This window comes from Varanus komodoensis, unplaced genomic scaffold (assembly GCF_004798865.1).
Source record: "Varanus komodoensis strain SLA01 unplaced genomic scaffold, ASM479886v1 scaffold57, whole genome shotgun sequence".
Lineage (NCBI taxonomy): Eukaryota > Metazoa > Chordata > Lepidosauria > Squamata > Varanidae > Varanus > Varanus komodoensis.
In genome coordinates, this window is record NW_025336182.1 from 4,168,166 (window position 1) to 4,183,430 (window position 15,265).

The 15,265-nt window shown below is 52.6% G+C and overlaps 1 protein-coding gene across 2 annotated transcripts; it reads right to left on the reverse strand.

The window, feature by feature from the left end:
* Nucleotides 1-202: 202 nt before the first annotated feature.
* Nucleotides 203-13,409, reverse strand: TDRKH (tudor and KH domain containing). Of its 2 annotated transcripts, XM_044449263.1 has the most exons (13): nt 13,222-13,409; nt 12,504-12,610; nt 11,485-11,674; nt 11,216-11,355; nt 9,627-9,921; nt 8,852-9,015; nt 8,582-8,754; nt 7,556-7,620; nt 6,830-6,981; nt 6,280-6,414; nt 4,880-4,976; nt 2,684-2,773; nt 203-1,509 (listed from the first exon to the last, which is right to left on the reverse strand). In XM_044449263.1, the coding sequence occupies exons 1-12, from the start codon at nt 13,400-13,402 to the stop codon at nt 2,706-2,708; spliced, it is 1,767 nt and encodes a 588-aa protein (XP_044305198.1). In that variant the 5' UTR covers nt 13,403-13,409; the 3' UTR covers nt 203-1,509; nt 2,684-2,705. The 2 variants fall into 2 exon arrangements, with proteins under 2 accessions (XP_044305198.1, XP_044305197.1); XM_044449262.1 differs by lacking the exons at nt 203-1,509; nt 2,684-2,773 and having other exon boundaries at nt 4,654-4,976.
* Between the last annotated feature and the right edge of the window lie 1,856 nt (nt 13,410-15,265).

Below are 15,265 nucleotides of genomic sequence, written 5' to 3' on the forward strand. Positions count from 1 at the left end.
TGGCTGTTCAGAAGTTTGTAACACCTGTCTGCAACCATACGGGGACCCTCCACAGCAGAAGTGGGAGGAGCTCGAGGTCTGAGGCGTGTGTCCATAACAAGGCACAGCAGCACTTGACTTCTCTCACCACGGACCACCCCGGGCTCCTTCCGACCTCATAGCTTGTTTTGTGCACCACCGTGTCCACAAACCAGGCACAGAATTCAAACACGCAGAAGCCTTTATTTGAAGGGGAAAGAGAAACGAAAGTGTCAAATATACATAACGAACTCTGTGCATTCTAACACATTACACTGCGGCCCTAGCAGGAACAGGTTGGGATAGCCATGAAGAAGCTTCCGGCTTCAAACAGAACATCACCTGCCCCGTATTTCATCCCCAGAGCTGCAGGAGAAAGACAACTCCACCAGGACCAAACCAGGTTATAACTCTTGAATCAGCAAAGCTTGCTTTTCAGGCTGGCCCTTCAGGCAACTTCCCATGCCTGCTTTTAATAAAGGTCAGCTCTAGTTCTGTGATACCACAGGTGAGCCTGCATGGAGTTGTAAGCCAGCCAAAACTTGTGTTCCTGACAGATCAAGATCACTGCTTTCACATCCCTCCTTGCCCGGCACTTAAAATACTTGCAAGTGTCCCCTTGGGAGCAGCAGCCCTCCTCCTGCCCTGTTGCCCAGCAAAGCTTTATTTTATTGGGCTTCCTGCAGCGCTATACGTGCAACACAATCAAATCAAGTTACCTGGGTAGACTACGATCCAAGATGTAGCATATTTGAATGCACCTCACAATTAAAAGACCTGATTATGAGACACCAGCCTGCCAGGAATACTGGCTAAGCAAGAGCGCTCTCCCTTGAAGATGCTAGCTTTCTCGGTGCAAGTCGGGATATTTGTGCAGCTTCCCTGCCTGTGATATGAAGGGGGGCAGTTTGGGAAATGCTGAGCCCTTAATATATGGATATAACAAAGTTCCAACAACACAGCCAGGATTTTAAGAATTCAACTCTCAAGCACCTCTCCCCATTCCGTGACGCAGAAAACGCAGAACAGAGCCAACTCCAGAATCTGAGTCTCTCTGTGCACCGAGTGCCCAGCTGACCCTTAACTCTTAACTCCCCAGCATGCAGCAGAAAGACAACAAACGCCCCAAAAGCCATGCCTACACTGAATCTCATTTAGCAGCAGCAGGGGGAAGGAATCCACCCAGCATCTAGGCATCTCTGCTTAGCAATCCCCAACAGAAAGCGCAACATGGCCCCAACTCTTTGTTAACTCAAACTCACAACTGGGAAGCCACAACTGTGCAGCAGGAGCCTGTCCAACTGCTGCCTGTGAGTTCAGGCCGCTGTGGACATCCCTCTTGTTCCACTGCGGTTACGTTTATCCTCATGTGTCGTGGCACAGCAAAGAAGCAGCCGAGAAGCCGAGATGCTCTCCTCTCCTCTCCTCTGCAAAGCAAAGCTGCTGCTGCTGCTCCTCCTACAGCAGATTACTCAGGTCCAGGCAGATGGTCTGAAGCAAAGGAAGGAAAAAATAAGCACAGCTTAATCTTATTCAGTAATTTATCAGCAGTAACGGCCACCGCTGCATCTCCAGATTTCGGGGACAATTTCTGCCACAGTGCCACTGAAATGCAGCACCCATGCACGAGAATGAGGTAACTGGCAGACCTGAGGGGATCCCAAAGACTTCAGGGGTACAAAGGAGAGAAAAGTTGAGAACCCCCAAAACTGCACTATAAGTACCCAGTGGCATGGAATGTTACAGGAGGAGAAAACTTGAAAACCAGGTAAGGGGGAAATAGAACAGAGTAACTGGAGAGGGAGGGAGTTATAAAAAAAAGTACAGAGAACCATCCCATTGCATGGAGAAATCATTCCTCAGTTCACACGAAGAAGCTCTTAAATGTCCCTGGGGACAGGAGAGAGCTGCCTGCAGTAAAGAACAAAAGATACAGGGTGTCTGCCACCAACTCACTCTTCCTCCCTCTCTCTCCAAAAAATAAAGCACTGGGAAAGAGAACAAAGTTCTGGCTCTACCTCAGTTCTTCTGCAGAAACCTCTCCCCCTTCCTCCTGGCACAGGCCAGTCCCCCAGACTTGAAACCAAGTCCTACTAGCACAATGGAGAACCCCAAGGAAAGGGAAAGCTTCAAGAGGCTTTTTTGAGGCTCACCAAAAACTTCAAACAGCACAGCGGACGTTTATTCCAGGGTGGCTGGATCCCTAAGAAGGAATTCAAGGAGCAGGTGGGGGATGCTCCAAGCCCCCACCCTCATCAGCTGTTACATGCCCCCATTGCTAAGTGGAACCTCCCCATCCAGGAGCAGGAGAACCCCAAGTCTCAAATACTGGTGAGAGGGATCACCATTGGGACCTGAATACAAACTTCTGAAGGAGGAGGTCAGTGTGTCCAGATCAGACTTCCCAAGTCAGAGGTGTTGGACTATGGATCTCCGCACCCCAAGCTGCCACGGGAATATCGGGGGGGGGGGGGTTAAGAGCCACAGCCCAACACTCATCAACTGAACAGTTGAGCCCGACGTGGCTGGCAGTTCTTGTGCTCTAGATGGGCTACCAACCCACCCCCAGCATGCTGCAGAGAAGCCCGTTACCATTTTTCGCTAGCCCACCCCCTGGTGAGGGCCCGGGGGACAACCCGGGTTTAGCATTCTCATCCTGCCTTACCGCACTTCCCGACATCTGCAGTTCAAGGAGTCAAGGAACTGTCTTCAAGCAGGAAGATGTCACCGCCGCTCTCTGACATAGAAGCTACTTCTGCGGGGAGAGGAGGCAGATTCACCACAAGGCGGTGCAGCAGGAATGATCCCCATTGCCTGTCAGAGTGAAAATGTCCCAGTGCACCAGGCCCCCTGCCGTAATCCCTGACTGGAGTGCACAAGAAGCTGAACGTGGCGTCGGTTTCGTGCTAGATCCCCGTGCCGACAAAGTGACGCAGCCAGGGACTGGATGGGTGGTGCTGGGGTGGGTGATATTGAGGGCTAGCAACCGGTTTTCTCAGCTGCTTGGCTTTTTCAGATCTAGGAATGCAGGAAGCGTGGAGTCTGAGCCTGCGTCCACCTAGGCCATTACTGCTTACATGGACAGGCCTTTCGCTTGCCATCCCTGGAGAGGCCAGGGGCCAAACCTTGGACTTTTCGCCTACCCATCAGCTGGGGCTCCAGCTTTGTTAAGGGCCTCTCCTATTAGTAAAACCTAAGAGAATGTGAGGACTTTTTAAAAACAGGAGTGCCAGTGCTCACTCTTTTTGTTCCACTGCTAGTCTCCCCTGGTTTGGCACCTTGACTTCAATTCTTGTCATCTCCAGATAGTAGCTCCAGGAGAAGCTACAGACCTGAAGCCTGTGTAGCCATTTCTGATCCCACAAAGGACAATCGGTCTTCACCTATTTGTCTTCTAAAGAAATCTTGGTTAATGTAGTGGTTTTAAGAGAGGATTTTCCACGTAGATTCATCAACACGGGAAGCCCTAAACATCTGAAACGGATGCGGCAAATTTTGGCAAAGCGGCCATCAAGGACCGGATGGATGGCGCCTTTGTGAGTCACGGCCAGGGCCGGCCGATGGCTTTCATAGCTTAGCAGCTACTTCACTTTCAGTGGGTGGCGTTGCTCACCAATAGCCTGCTGGAGCAGGCAGCCTAGGCCTCGAATGCTCCGAACTCCCCTGCAGACACACATGGGAGGGGGCAAGAGGAAGTGCTGGGCTGGCTGCGTTTCCCAAGATCTCCCGGAGAAGCTTCCCATGCACCCCGGGGTTCTCCAGAACACAGGTGTGAGCACGGCTTGGTGAACCGGTTAATGCTAGCCGCCCTAGCAGAAGCCGTGCCTCCCGTGCAAGGGGGCCGGGGTGGAGGTGGCGGGGCCATCCGAAGCGCAGTGCTCCCCAACACCTCTTGAGGTGCTTGTGTGAGCGAAGCCCGTGGTACCTTCCTCCCCAGAGGCACGGCCTTCCCTGCCGCTGGCAGGGGTGTTGCGAGAGGAGCTGTGGCCGGAGGATGCTACAGCAGACAGCGGCCTAGTCGGGCCGGACTCCCTGAAGGAGGGCAATCCTCTGCAGAAGACTGAGTAACCCGAACCATCCGTGGACATGGAGAGATAGTAGAAGGAGCCCCGGAGTGAGTATGTGGAGCTGTCAGGCTGGCTGCTGAGGGACGGGCGCTCCCTGCCGGAGAAGCCTTCGCTCTCTCCGGGCTGGCTCTGACTGGCTGGACTGGACGTCTGCCTCACTTCTGCCCCGAGGGCCATGCAGTCGGGCAAGGGAGCCAGCTCAAGCTGCACCGCCGGGGGGCCCTCGGGCGAGCCCGCCTCACGGTGCCCGCGGTCATCCCCCATTCTAGGGCACACTGCGGAGGAATTCTCAGAGGTGGAGGTGGTGGCCGAGAGCTGTAAGAGCTCCGAAGGGGGCACGGGACCCGCGGGGGAGGATGCTGGAGAAGGCGGTCCTGCCTCATGCTGGAGACCGTCAATGCACTCATCTGAGAAACCAAAGGACCACGTTATTTTGCTCGTTACGCCCCTGCAGGGAGCCCAAGGCATTACCTTACCTTACACAACCCTACTCCTCTCCGCTTTCTCCTGACAACCACCCTGCGAGGTGGGGTGAGCTGAGAGCCACGGATGGACTCGGCGTCACCCAGGGAGCCTTGTGGCCAGGTGGGGACTAGAACCTGGATCTCCCGAGGGTCAGGCCCCTGGGACTGTCCAGATCAGGCAACTCCAGGAAAGGACACAGGTGGCCACCCCAGGAGTTCCAGGGACAGGGTATAAGCACCGCAAGTGCCTCTGGACGACCCCGACATCAGCTCTGCCAGCGTCGCTGTCGCGCACCTTCGACCTGTCCGCCCCACGGCAGAAGGGGTTACCTGACAGGCTGACGCAGGAAAGGGTGAGCGGCATCTCATCGGGGGTTTTCTGCGTATCCGAGAGAAGGCTCTCTAGCGACGCTCCTGTTGTGTTTTCCTGGAGAGAGAAGCATGCACGCCACCTTACGGAGACCCTTACGGCCCACTGACTCGTGAAGCAGTTTCCCACCATGCATCAGTCGTCTTCCCATTTCTTCCAGTGCAATTGAACCATCTCCGGTAGCCAAGGGAATAAACCCAAAGTCCACATCATACCCACCAGATATGAGTGGGTCAAGCTTCGTTTCCACTCAATGTGGTCAAAAATGTACTCCAGGCAGGCACAGGGGGAAGATCTTTCAGCCGGGGGGCGGGGGGGTGGGATTCGAAGGATGCTCAGCCCCGTAAGTTCATATAGTCAAGGTCAGGGGTCGGCAACCTTTAACACTCAGCTATTTGGACCCGTTTCCCACACAAAAGAAAACACTGGGAGCCGCAAAACCCTTTTGACATCAAAATGAAGATAATACTGCATATATCGTTTTTTACCTTAATGTTATGTATATCTTCATTATGATTTAGCTGCAGCTCTTGTTCAGTCACTAAAAACTGTTATTTTTAATCTTACATTATAAACTAGTAGGACTCCTTTCATATGTTTTGAATAGAACAGTTTCCTGAAGAGGCAAAGTCAGTGCTAAAGGGATCCATACATTAAACAGCAAACCCCATAAGTTCGTCAGCAGTAAAAGCAAATGAATCTACCCACGTATCAATAAAAGTTTGGGTTTTCTTCAATAAAAGTTCAAAAGAATTGAACTTTTCTTCAATTTATCCATGGTTGGCCTACTGGGGGATATAGGTGTGTTCAGTGACTGATTAGCAGATAAACAGTCAAGTGCTGTGAATTGCAACAGGTCCCAAGCGCAGCTTTTATCATTCGGAGGTTTATCATTCAGAGGAAGGAGATTACATTTGGACAAAGAATCTTTTCAGCAGCGTTTAGTGTAACATGAGAGCCTGCAGGAAGCTTGTTCCACTCTTTCCCTGCAATCCAGGGTGAATCTGGATTTTATGTGCACTATTTGTATTGCATTTATTTATGGTATGTAAGCCGTCCCGAGGCTCCTGTGAATGGGACGGCATACAAAAATTCTAAATAATAAATAAATAATCCACACACACAAAACCTTAGCACCACTGGATGGAATCTGAAACAAGTGCCATCTCCATGCACTTTTCAAAATAAACCAACAACCTCTTTCAGGTTGAACGTGTTTTAAGGAGTTTAAAGCAAGAGTTTCGGCTGCTGTTATGAGGACTAGGTCCTTGACCGATATATGGAGAATGCCCAGCCCCTACAGGCCCTTAAAGCCAGTGCATTCAGACTCAGGAAGGAGAGATTCAGAGCTGTTACTGACCAGGTTTTTGTGGGGCGTGCTCGACGCGGCTCCTTTGTCCAGGTGATGGGGTCCATCCCCCGTAGCGCCCTCATCATCGGGCAGGCACCGTACCGCATAGCCCAACCGCACCAGCTCTTCGCCAACATCAGTGTTCTGGGAACAGAGGGGCGCATGGGAGGAAAAGTCAGTCGGTTAGGAGGCCAGGGAGGAAATGGCATGTCAGGTAGAACTAATGTTGGACAAAACTAAAAAGCCCTTTCCTTGCACGCAGAGGTCGGTGGCCGCCTGCCCGCCCACTGAATTTGCTCTTCTACAAGCAGAGTGCACGAGCTTTGGGAGGGGAAGGGCATTCCATCCAAGCCGCCTGCACCCGCGCTCTGAAATGGTGCAGCCCGGAAACAGGCGGACTCAACCAAAGCTGCTTTTCAAAAATCCAAGGGGGGCGGGGAACAGGGTAGTGGCCACCCTGTGTGATAAAAATCCAGCGCAGGCAGGCCAGAAGGAGCTCTCGCCAGTAAGCATTTTTAAATGAAAGGATGCGCCCAAGGAAAAATCCAACCGCACACACCTGCCCCTCCGTGGTATTGTACAAGCGGATGTGCGGCCAGGTGCTACTTCCAGAAGGCACGTAACTGGAAATCTTCGCCACCACCGGCTTCCACTTGGCGCAGTGCGTAAGGCGGTCGAATTCGTCCAGCGCTGCCTCTTCCCACTGACCCCCTGTGGAAAAGGCAGGCATGAGGGCTAGGAAACCCAGCTCAGTGCTTGCCTCCGGCCAGGCCAGCTGGCCTCGTCGCCACCTTAAGCTGACTTCAGGATCACAATCCAAGAACCGAGGGCTACGAGGAGGCCGGAAATGCATCCTCCCAGAACAACCATCGCAGCGAGGGAAAGACACCTCACAGGCCAGTCAGAGCAGCAGCAGCTGGAGGGAGGGTCTTTCCTCCTTCCCTGCCAGAGAGAACGCCCACAAAAGCTTTGGCGCAAGAGCCGGTGTCTGCTCGTTTCCTCCACACCAGTTACTCTTCCTCATGTGTCGTGTTCAAAGACAGGCTGGACCTGCCCATGGTGGGCATGTCGTGAGTGGAGCCGGGGGTCAGACTAGATGGCCTCGGAGGCCCCTTCTGACTCGCTCTGTGTGTGCTTCCGTGTCTGGGGCCTGAGGACGGGCTGTCTCTGCCGAGACCCTTGACAAGCCGCTGCACCAGCAGCATCTCTCTTGCCGAAGGCTGGGAGGAAAGCTGCACAAAGGGCCCGGCTCCGCAAGGGGAAGCAGTTCTCCGGCGCAACTCACCCGCTGCAGCTATGTTGGCAAGGCCGCACTCGATCGCCTGGAACGGCAGGCTCAGGAAGTCGCTCCTGCAGGAAGGCAAGCGAAGAGAGTTGGCCTCTGTGGCTCCACACGGGGCTTGATGCTCATGTGGTAGCCGCTCCCCTGTCCGGAGTGCACAGTCCTACAGTCAGCTAAGACTAGCTTTCCCCCAGCTGCCACCCGGAGATCCTGGAAGCTGGACCTGAACACCCAGAGAAGGAACTAACTGGCAATGCTGGGCCAGACTGGAGGAGCGCAGTGGGCACCCATGGTGCCTCGCAGTCTCGCTGCCTCCCTGCTTGTGTCAAGGAGCTCACCTCCACCTTTCGTGCCCCACACCGCTCAAGAGCCCGTCCGCAGCCAGTCGGCCTTCTCCATCCTCCATCCATCCCTTCCTTGCCGGAATCCTACTTAGGTATGGCTTTGCACCAGGCAGACATCTACATTTCCCCAGGTTTTAACACAAAAAACTACTCTAAAGCCTCTTCTGTTTGGAGATCTCAGCCTGTGACGTTTTATGTGGTTTCTAACAGTTGGAACACACACAGTTTGACACTTTTGTGAGCCACTCTGGGGACGCAGATGGACCACCGAAGGTCAGGAACAAAAGTCATCACGCTCAGCTGCTCAAGGGATCTTGTGCTGCCTTCACAAGGCCCTGGAAGTCCCCACAAACAGCTTCGCAACATGGCCGTGCTGTCCTCCACTTTTCAAACCTGGTTTTTACTTGACTACTGGACTATGTACCGATTGGATGCTGTTGCTTTATCTACCCTCTGCCCACCCCAGTATAGCCAATGTCGCATTCCAGGACAGACAGCAAAGTCCCAAACTGTTCCACAACAGGGAACCTTTTCAGGACATCTCCTGACAATTGACCAAAGTTCTTCTGGCAACAGTTAAGTTGTGCTTTTGCCAGGATCACAAGAAGCAAGCTAGGCATCCAGATCCTTTCTCGGACAGGGCCAAGCCTGAAGCCAGGCTCGTGGGCACCTCCCTGGGCCGTACCGCAGTGGCTGCAGCTTCTCCAAGGGGGCCTCTCCGTTGTCTCCAAAATCCACGTAGTAAAGGTCCAGGTTTCCGTTGCCCAAAGGCCCAAGGACTCTGGCTCTGTACCAAGAATTGTCGTCCGGGTACCGAGCTGCCACAATATCGCCGATGTGGACGTCTGGGAGCTCAGCCTGGGCAGAGGAGGCAAAGAGGTGCGTCAGGCCCGAGGGGAAGAGGACGCACGGCCCACCCGAGAGAGAGGCCTCTCTCCCGGCCACAGTGGCTCACCGAGTTGGCGTTCTCGTAGTACTGAGTCATTTCGCGGGTGAGCTTGTCCAGCTGGAGGGCCCGTGAACCAATAATCTGGACCCAGAAGTGGTTGGGGTTCTCGGAAGCCGAGACGTAGACCTCAAGGTGCTCGTTGGCAAGGAAGCTGAAGTCAGGGCTGGGGACTGAAGATGTACAGGATGCCGGGAGGAAGAGCAACATCCAGCAACTTGTCTCAGAAAGATTTTAAAAAGGAGACTCCCCAACCCAGGCCTTTAAGCCACCCCAACCTGGCATTTTACATGCAAGAGTACTGACAATTTGAGAATTTCAGACTAGGTTTTTTTTTAAAGTCACTAGTCCTCATGGAGGAAAGATCCCAAACAGTCACTTGTCAAGAATGCAGAAAGTTGTGGCTGCAAGAAGACTTGAAGCAATCAAATGGTGTAGTGCAATGTAGGAGAAATAGCTATGGATGGATCTTTGCCTGGCTACCCCGCTCCCTTTCCCAAAGCCTGCAATGAACTACATTCTGCTCCGCAGTATAATTTTAGGTGATAACTTTTTCCCCTTTAAAGTAAGCTGCTAGCCCTTGAAAAATAGAGAACTCATTGCCACAAGCTGTCAAAACAGGTATGTGACCAGCTCACAGAGCAGATCTACCCATAGTTCTTGATCATGACAGCCTGACAGAGCCTCCGGGTTCAGATGCAGTCTACCTCTGAACAGGTCTCTGGTTAACACTGCAAGACTAGGGGAAAAGAATCGAGAGAGCAGGCCATCACCTCCTGATTACCTTCAAATGCAGCACTTGGACATGAAGCCCCCGACAAAGAATCTTCGGGAGACACGTCTTGGCTCCTCAGCACCTGCGGTTCATCCGGGGAATCCTCTGGCATCCCTCTTGCCTCCGCTTCCGGGCCAGAGAGACTTGACAGCTCTCTCCAACGGTGAGGCGGCCCTCCCTGGTCACCGGCAGCCTCCTCCTTCCGCACGCCCAGAGGCTGCTTGCGTGGAGTGCGCACCTGCGCCGACTGCGAGAGCTTCTTGCGGAAAGCTTCGTCCTCAGACAGCTTCTCCAGGATCAGTTGCTGCAGGCGGTGAAGGCACCAGAAAATGCTGCAGTGTGACGTGCTCAGCACCCGTTGCAGGCACGCCCAATGCTGGGCAACCGCAAGCGTGGATCTGGACCCAAGCGCTGCTTTATGATGTTTACCGAAGTATTGTTATGCTGCTCCTCAGCCCTCCGGTTAACGGGACTTACAATTAGTCAGTAGAATAAGACAGCCCCTGTCCGCGAGGTTTGTAGTACCACATACAAGGAAAGGAGGATGAGGAGGGCAAAGGAAAAACGGTTTTCCAGCAGGACAGGCAGCAAAGCCCTGCTTTGGCCTACATCATTCAGGGGGGGCAGTCCAAATAGAGCAAGTCCCCCAGCTTTCCCTCAGCCTGCTCCTGTAAATTGGGAGTGGGGACAACCAGGAAAGCCAAGTGTCCCATTTGACCTTTGTCAAGAGTGAATTTGTAAACCACCCAGAGAGCCCTCTGGGTTATTAGGGTGGCATACAAATGCAAATAATAAATTATAAATAATAAATAAATACATTTCAAAATTCACTGCCTCTTCCCGCCATCAAGACACAGGACAAGGGTCAGGGATTCTGGCATCTGTACCCCAGCCTCTTTCTTAAAGCTTCTTGCCCCAACCGGGGTGAGCTCTGGATGTTTTGGACTGCAAATTCTAGAATTCCTGACCACTGGGAGTCCAACACATCTGGAAAGTGCTAGGTTGTGGGGGGGGGGTGTATATGAAGGCGCTCCATGAAGGCTTGAAAGACCACAACGAAAAATATACACGGCAGTAGAAAGCAGCCCCAAAGAAAACCTTTCGAAAGAATTAGCATCGTAAATGTTAACCTTTCAAAAAGCTACTTCTTACTCCTAAAATGCATTCAGGAATGTGCCTTTTTTTTTTTTTTTTTTTTTTGCTGGAAAGCCATTATGGGGAGTGGAGGGTGAGGTGGATCACTTCCAGTGTTAGCACGGAAGCCGATCCGATACGCAGGCCCTCTGGGTAGCTGGCCAATCAGCAGACAGCAACCTGTGGGCCTCCCAGTTTTACTAGACTGGAATTCCCATCATCCCTCTGCATTGACTGTGCTTCCCAAGGCTGATGGGAGTCGTAGCCCAATCTCAGAGGGGGGCACAAATTCCCCACCCCTGCCATAATCTGTAAGGGGGTTGGAAAAAACCGACAGAACCAGCATTCCGAACTGGGCCGCAGAATCCGGTCTAAGCAGCTGTTCTACTCCAGCAGAGGAGTTTCCCAGGAGCTGCAGAACTGGGGCCGTCCAAGGCCACCTTCACCAATCCATCCACACTCACCTTGGCAGCTTCGACCTCCTTGCGAGTCCCGGAGAGCGTGATGAGACGGGTGAGGGCGAGGGAGCTGTCCCCTGCCCGGTCACAGTCCACCTTGGCCCCGGTGCTCCGGCAGATGGCTCTCACCGTCTCCCCACCCCTGCCTGGGGGAGACACAGGGAAAGACGGGCTTAATGGCATCAGTTGTCTGCAGGCGAGTGGGATAAAATATATTTGCAAAACTGGATGCAGGGGAGGGAGGGTTTTGGAGATGCTGGGGAGCGAGCAAGTACCGATGATGCGCCCGACCGCTCGCTGGGGCACGTGGATCTTCTCCTTGACTGGCAAGCTCTCCGCCAAGATTTGGTGGATGGCCGCTTTAGCTTTGCAGACCTGGACAGGTGAGCCACCGATGCGGACCAGCTGCTCCTCCCCGGAATCATCCACATCTATATCAATGCGAGCACAGCTGTCCTTCCTCAGCTGGAAAGGAGGATGGGCCACCTTAACTGTAGCCTCAACGCTGCCTCTGCGAGGCTGGGACAGGTCCGTTCCCCAGTCCAGTTCCCAATAGCCCTTGAACACAGCCAGACTCATCAATAATCTCTACAATCACTAACACATTCAGTTTACAAGCATATTGATAATTAATGTTAACTGCAGAATTACAATATCTACAAACATTAAAAACATCCATTACTGTACTATATGGTGAACTGAGACTAACCACACCCCTTTCAGGTTGCTATCCCTCGGTGGCACGATCTTCCAGACATACTAAGATTAATGTACAGTATGTAAACCATGTTCAGCAGCTTCAATGATTCCCTACCACCTAAACAAACCTAGGCTAGCACATTTTATTTTTATTTATTTTTCGATTTATATCCTGCCTTTTTCCTACAAAGGGCTCAAGGCAGCTTACATCTCCTCCTCCATCTCATCCCCACAACAACAACCCTGTGAGGTAGATTGGGCTGAAAGTCTGTGACTGGCCCAAATGTGTGCATGACCGAGAGACACTGCCTGTTTTTTAAAATCACCCTAATAAAAAAAATTCCAAGTGACATTCTGAATGCCCCTGAATATTGTTTTAGTCCCGCCATTCCCAGCCTGGTGTTTGTTTGTTTATTTAAAACATTTTTAAATGTTAACGGGTGTTCGGCTCCAACACCCATCAGTCCAAGCCTCTGCTGTTCCTGTTGTTTGTTTACAAATCCTTTCAGGGCCTTTCCATTTTTCACAGAAAATACCACAAATGGCCTCAAGATTACGCGGGATTCACTGAAACAAAACCAGCCGTGTTCCTTGCCTGTTTGATGATAGTTCCGTGACGCCCAATGAGAATCTTCATGGCTTCCTTCGGGACCTTCATCTCCACTTCGATTTCTTCTTCTCCTACAAACGTCAGCTGCTCTTCTGAGGGAAATGACCACACACACATACACACAGAAGTAGGGATCAAACACACCAACCCTTCCTGCCATGCTCTCCTCCGCAACCCCAAATTCTAGGCGTTTGCCTGCCTCTCTTGCAACCCTGCCTCCGGGAGTTTTCCTGAAACAGGATTTGACATCTGGGCAGGAAGAGATTCTGCAACCTTCCTTTGAAAAGAGAAAGCTGAGCCAGGAGCATGTTGGGAAGGGCAGGGAGGGGGGAAGCTTAGCAGGTCTGCTGGACCAGGAGATACCGGAAGTGCTAAAGCATGTATCACCCCCATGCAGAACCCCTGTGAAATGCCACGGGGGCCTCCCTTCTTTGGCTGCAGACTGGAACTGCGAAATCGAGACAGCCACTTGTCTCTAAAGCACCCAGGACCGAAAGGGATAGATACGGCCAGAAGGCACTGAAGAAATACAACCCTTATGAGAATGTGCCGAGGCCAGAAGCTGAGTTTTGAACAACTGCCAAAGCAAGGAGAGAAACCCGGCTAATGGGAGCAGTAAATTTTTCAGGGCCTGGCTCAGCATGTGGCGGTTTCAGCGGAGCGAGGCCGCTGCCCATGGAACCAGCATCGGGGGCATACCCACCTTGGCTCTCCCGGTAGCGGCGGTACAAGATATAGAGGATGGCTCCACTGGCTGGGATCCCGAGGCCCAGTGCAACCTTCTGCAGCGTCGTCAGGCTGTTCCAGGAGCTCCGTTCGCTGGCCATGGCCCCTGTGGCAGTGGGTGCTGTCCTAAGCGGGCAGGGGAAGAACTGCCTTAGCATCAGCTCGCCACCGGAGAGGGAGACCAGGTACAGCATCCCGAGAGGCTGCCGAGGAGACCCGCCAGTCAGCAGCATCGCCGAGGAAGCAGCAACTTGGCTTCCCAAGCACCCAGAGCTGCGGCATCCAACCTCGCGGTGAAGGTTCCCTGCCCCCCCCCCCCCCCGCCTCCACCAGCGTGCCACAAGGAGAAGAAAAGCTGGGAAAGACGCCAGGCACAGCGCCGAGAAGGAGCGAAGCCAGAGAGGCACTTTGATTCTGGACGCGTACGCACTCTAGTTCCGTAGCTACACAAGAACGGCTCTGCGGGAACGAGCCGAAAGTCTTTCAGGGTCAGTATTCAAACTCCCCCCACAGCCAGTCTGCCCCACTTGGCACATTCCCAGCATCCAGTGCTCGGATAGCCCACCTGCTAGATCAGACCAGGGGTCCCTCCACACCAGCACCTCATTTTCCCACAGCACAGAAGTGCAGCACGGGGGTCGCATGGCCCCCTCTCCACCCAAAAAGCTGCTGTTCTGACTACCTCTGCCAGCCCTCACAATCCCAACCCAGTCCTTTGGGGTGTCTCAGGTTAACCACCCTGTTTCCCTAGTTTTTACCTGCTTTATTTATTTTATTTATTTATTTTTTGATTTATATCCTGCCTTTTTCCTACAAAGGGTTCAAGCCAGCTTACATCATTCTCCTCCATCTTATCCCCACAACAGCCCTGTGAGAGTCTGTGACTGGCCCAAAGTCACCCAGGTGGCTCCATGGCCGAGTGGGGACTCAAACCCAGATCGTCTGAGTCCCAGTCCCATGCTCGTCACCACTACACCACACTGGCTCTCCCTCCCATCTGAAAAGGCTTCAATGGCTTCCCCAGTACTTAGCTACCTGCATTAACACCTTTACATAAAGGTGTGCTGGTATTTTGGCTCTGATTGTTTTTAACTACAGCAGAGCTCTGTGCTTGTATCTGGCCCCTGGAGGTTTCTGTATAAGGTAATGCAGCCCTGTACTAATTGAGAATTACTGCCCATGTCTGTTCTTTCCCCTCCTCCCTTCTAGCCTTCTTTTCCTTAAAGTGTAAAAGCTTTCAGAGTAAAAGCTTAAGGGCAGTGACTGCCTCTTCAGCTGAGCAGCAGGGTACAAATCCCTGGAATTGGTAGAATGGGATGACCCAAAGCAAGGAAATAGCTTCGCGCCTTCCCTGCAGTGCTGTATCCCACCACACTCTCACAGTAAACAACAGCCATCACAAATGAACCACAAAACTTCTAATCTTCACCATGGCAGGCAGACCACATGCTGCTTGTAAGTTTGTGTTAGACGGAAGCAGGGGCATGAAAGCAGCGGCTGACCAGGTGTGGTGCGGGGGCTGCAGCAGCGCTGGGCTAGGAGGCCACTGCTGGCTTCTCTCCAGCAAGCCCCTTTTAATCTTCTGTTTGCCCGCCAAGCACAATGCTTGACAAGTACAAAATTACTTAGTCAGAAAATTAGGATGTTCCACCGGTATGGAAACCACTCAGAGAGAGGAAGAGGTGGAAGGTCCCTGCCCCAAGGGGGCTGCAGAGTGCAGGACAAAAGTGTAGAAGCAACAAAGAGAATGACCAAAACAATCTGTTTAGGAAACATGCTGTTTGATGATGATGACGATGATTTTACTAGCATCCCCAAAGCCCAGCTGTCAAAATCTGTTCAACAGCTATAGCAGAACTGATCTGAATTGTTGTACACCACCCACGGAGTCCCGCGGTAGGCCATTGGGTGTGGTATACAAATTTAACAACCCCCCCAACCGCCCCCCCCACAGCATCAAGGCTGCATGTCCTGCTTTATAACTGAAGTGGCTTGCAAATCAGACCAGGATGGGTACCCAG